General features: G+C 46.0%; 1 protein-coding gene across 1 annotated transcript; it reads left to right on the top strand.

Moving 5' to 3' along the window:
- Positions 1-1,679: 1,679 nt before the first annotated feature.
- Positions 1,680-2,506, top strand: LOC128302807 (histidine-rich glycoprotein-like). Its single transcript, XM_053039660.1, has 2 exons — positions 1,680-2,202; positions 2,274-2,506. The coding sequence occupies exons 1-2, from the start codon at positions 1,680-1,682 to the stop codon at positions 2,504-2,506; spliced, it is 756 nt and encodes a 251-aa protein (XP_052895620.1).
- The last annotated feature ends 1,162 nt before the right edge of the window (positions 2,507-3,668 follow it).

The raw sequence follows: 3,668 nt of genomic DNA on the forward strand, positions 1-3,668 counted from the left end.
CGATTAGCACGACTAATTAGCCGGAACGTTCAATCGGTACGAAACAATGATTAAAATAACTGGTTTGCTACCTTCATTTTCGAACCATATCGTGGTCAAGATCGTGGAAAACGATTTCCTTATATCACGAAACACGTTATTTAACTCACAAACATTGTCGACCTGCCCGAGTGACACAGAAAATCGATGCACGCAATGCTAATCCACCATCGGAATGTCGCTCAATTACTAGCGTCAGCGTTAATTAACACTTCACATGCCTCATTGCACAGACAAAGTGCATCTGAATGCACCTTCTCGGTATGCATTCGACAACTACCGATGCGTTGTGTGGTTTTGCTGCACCAAACAAAAAACTCAAATTTTGGCAATATGTTCTTGTTTTCTGTTTTCTGCGCTAATGCTTGCAACATAAACCACCTCCAACACAAAAGCCCCTGCTGCTGTCGCAATCTGGTTCCCATCGGAGTGTGTTCGGAAGCAGAAAAAAAACTGTACGCATTCGAACCCTCTATGCACGCTAATGGGGTACGCTAATTAGCCTGTGCAGTAGCGCTTTTTGGTCGATTTTTTTCAATTTATTGCACCCCGCACCCGAAAGCACCTTTCAGCACAGCCGAACGGGGTGTGACACGCGCTACCCTTTACCCTCTTAAGCTCTGGCTTGATGGCACGCATGCGTGAAGCGCTTTTCATCATACTTCCACTCAACTTCCACCCAGCAAAGTGGAAGTGGAAAAATTAATCTCAATGTCTTCGCGGTCCGCACACGACTGACACACTGACGTAGTTCTTTACGGTTTCTTTTTTTTTTGTTTTGCGCCTTTACTCTCCTTTTGGCACGCTCGGAAAAGTGGCGCTGGAAAACACCCGTTGAAGACATCCATTGTGTGCGCACTGTTGCACTGTTTTCGGTTGAACCGTGTTGTTAAGGTTTATGGCCACAGGTGTTGGGCCGGACAATGCGGTGCGAGAACGCGATACCCTTGCGAGGTTCAAGCAGACTCAAAGCGCTGCACACCAACACCTTCAATTAATTGCCACTGATGTCCGTTTGGAAGTTCTTTGAACCGAACCGTAGCGACGGCCTCAGGGGATGCCTCGGCGGGAAGGAGCGTGGCGGTGGCTGTGTCCTCGAGAATCAATGGCGCACGGGCGTGTGTGTGCGGAGTGCGTTTGGGGTGTTTGCAGTCGAGCTTCTTTGCAACCCCGAGCTTGGTGGAAAAATGCTTCAACCATATAAAACCGTTCGGTCGAGCACAGAACTCCATCAGACGAGCAGTTTAACGTGCAAAGGTACAGACCTAGTAGTTCCGGAGCAGCAGAAGTTCCTCAGTGCATCAAGCAATAGACTGTGGTTTTGCATTCGTCGTAAGCGAGCGATCAATTCCGTTTGGAAAGAATGTTGCGAGTGAGTTTCCTCCAGTGATTTTATTCCTAAAAAATGTGAACTAGTTTGATAGACATGGAGTGTGGAGTGATTGGAACTTCCAAAAAAATGCTATAACTCGTGAAAAGTGTGAAGTTCTTTGATGCAAAATTGTGCAAAGTAGTGTTTGCAGAAACTAACTGCATGTATTAGTACTAGATTGAACAAATCATCACTCTACACTTCATAATATTAGTGAACAAAACTCTTAATATCTCAGCCTGACACGACGCAGTTCTAAATTTTAAAAATGATCAATTTTGATTCTCTTCACCAGTTTGTGTCTGCTATTGCCATACTGGCAGCAACTGCCGTCCAATCGGCCCCAGTTGAACCGGCTCAGTATGCATTCGTTACGAAGCACCACCACGTTCCGGAGCATCATCACGTGCTCGAGCATGTTCACCATGTGCCAGAACATCAGCTGGCCGTACACTATCCGGTCGAGCTGCTCCAGGACCACCATCATCACCAGGAGCCACAGCTTGTGCTGAGCAACGATAAGTACATCGGGGAAGCTCACGAGTACCATCATCACGAGGCTCCAGCCACCAGCTACAGCGAGGGCAACGACTACAGCACACTGTATGGTGGCAATCATGGTTCGCACCTGTACGATAACTACCAGTACGGAGGGCATGACACTGGCTACGCCAAGAAGTACGACGAGTACAACGCATATCCCAAGTACAGCTTCGAATATGGAGTAGATGATCCGCATACCGGTGACCACAAGAAGCAGTGGGAATTCCGTGATGGTGATGTTGTGAAGGGTACGCCTCGTAGTTAACATTTTCTTGCTGGCAGTTATGAGCTTACATTACATTTCCCTTCCTCCGACCAGGTGGATACATGCTGAAGGAAGCCGATGGAACGACCCGTGTCGTTGAGTACACCTCGGATGACCACAACGGATTCAACGCGGTTGTGAAGAAGTTCGGCCATGCCCACCATCCGGAACCGGTAAAGCAACATAACGCCTACGGCTACATCGGTAACTATGCTGGCGCGTACGCCACCGGGGACCATTACAGCAAGGGTGCCACCAGCTACGCCAAGGTTTGGAAGCAACACTAAATCGCAATGCAACGAACACCAAACTGCCTCAGCGATCAGCAGATGTTTCGGCATCGTCCAAGATGCTCTACCTGGCTGACCGGGAAATGCCGTTGAGATTAATCTAGATTATTTCAAACCAATCCGAACCGCATTCTGTAGGAGAAGAATATTTATTATCGTTACTGCAAATACTGCTAGACACAGCCACGCCAGTACTAGCTGGCTGATTGCAAACTGCTCGTGCTCTTTTAAAATAAACCCTATCTGTGATTGAAGTCAATCGATCGTTTCTAAATGAACAGTTAAATGAACAGTCACAACAGATTTTCAGATCGATATTCGCTCATCAACATAATTCTGGAATAAGCGGCGGATCAAACGGTAGGCGGAGTAGGCGGTCGCCTAGGGCCTCGCCGTGTTGGGGGCCCCAAAAAATTGGTGCCGATTGTGCGATATTTGGAAATTTAGCAGCATAGTTAATTTATAGCACAAAATCTAATTAAAAAGGTACTAAATTGATCGAAAATATCCTTGTATTTCCTTGGATATCCTTGGTTATATAAATCATTTGTTTCTATTTGACTAGCTATATCGGCCCGGTTACACGGGTACGCAGGAGAGGTATGCAATGTACTCAAACTCCTTCTTCTTTATCGGCACGACATCTTCAGGATGTATAAGCCTACCATTTCTAGTTTTTTTTTACTTTATTTACCCGTAGGATAGTCAGTGCTGCGTACGGAGGTTTGGTGGTCCAAATGAAATTTTTCCGTGGTCCTATCTTGTACAGACCGACTGCGCTACCAATACACCATCTGGCCGCCCCGTGAACCCTTATATGCCCTTTTACTTCAACCTATTCATGTATTTTATTTCTTGAACGGGTTTTTGTCATCTGTTCGTGAGAAAAATTAGTGAGTGCTTTGTGGAGTTGCATCCCTATAAATGGCTACTGACTATCAAATTGTGCCTGAGGAGCACGTAGTGTGTTTCATACTGATGTAAATGTAACGAAATGATCGCAAGTGTCTTCACGATGACCGACGAGATTGGCCCAGAAATTCTTGGATTTGTTGACGCACGGACAACCGACCTAAAATTGAAACATCAAATTTAATACGCAAAATTTTATCGAACGATCGAAATTCACAATAATATGTGCAGGGCCACGAGAGTTGAC

This window comes from Anopheles moucheti, chromosome 3 (assembly GCF_943734755.1).
Source record: "Anopheles moucheti chromosome 3, idAnoMoucSN_F20_07, whole genome shotgun sequence".
NCBI classification, from domain to species: Eukaryota; Metazoa; Arthropoda; class Insecta; order Diptera; family Culicidae; genus Anopheles; species Anopheles moucheti.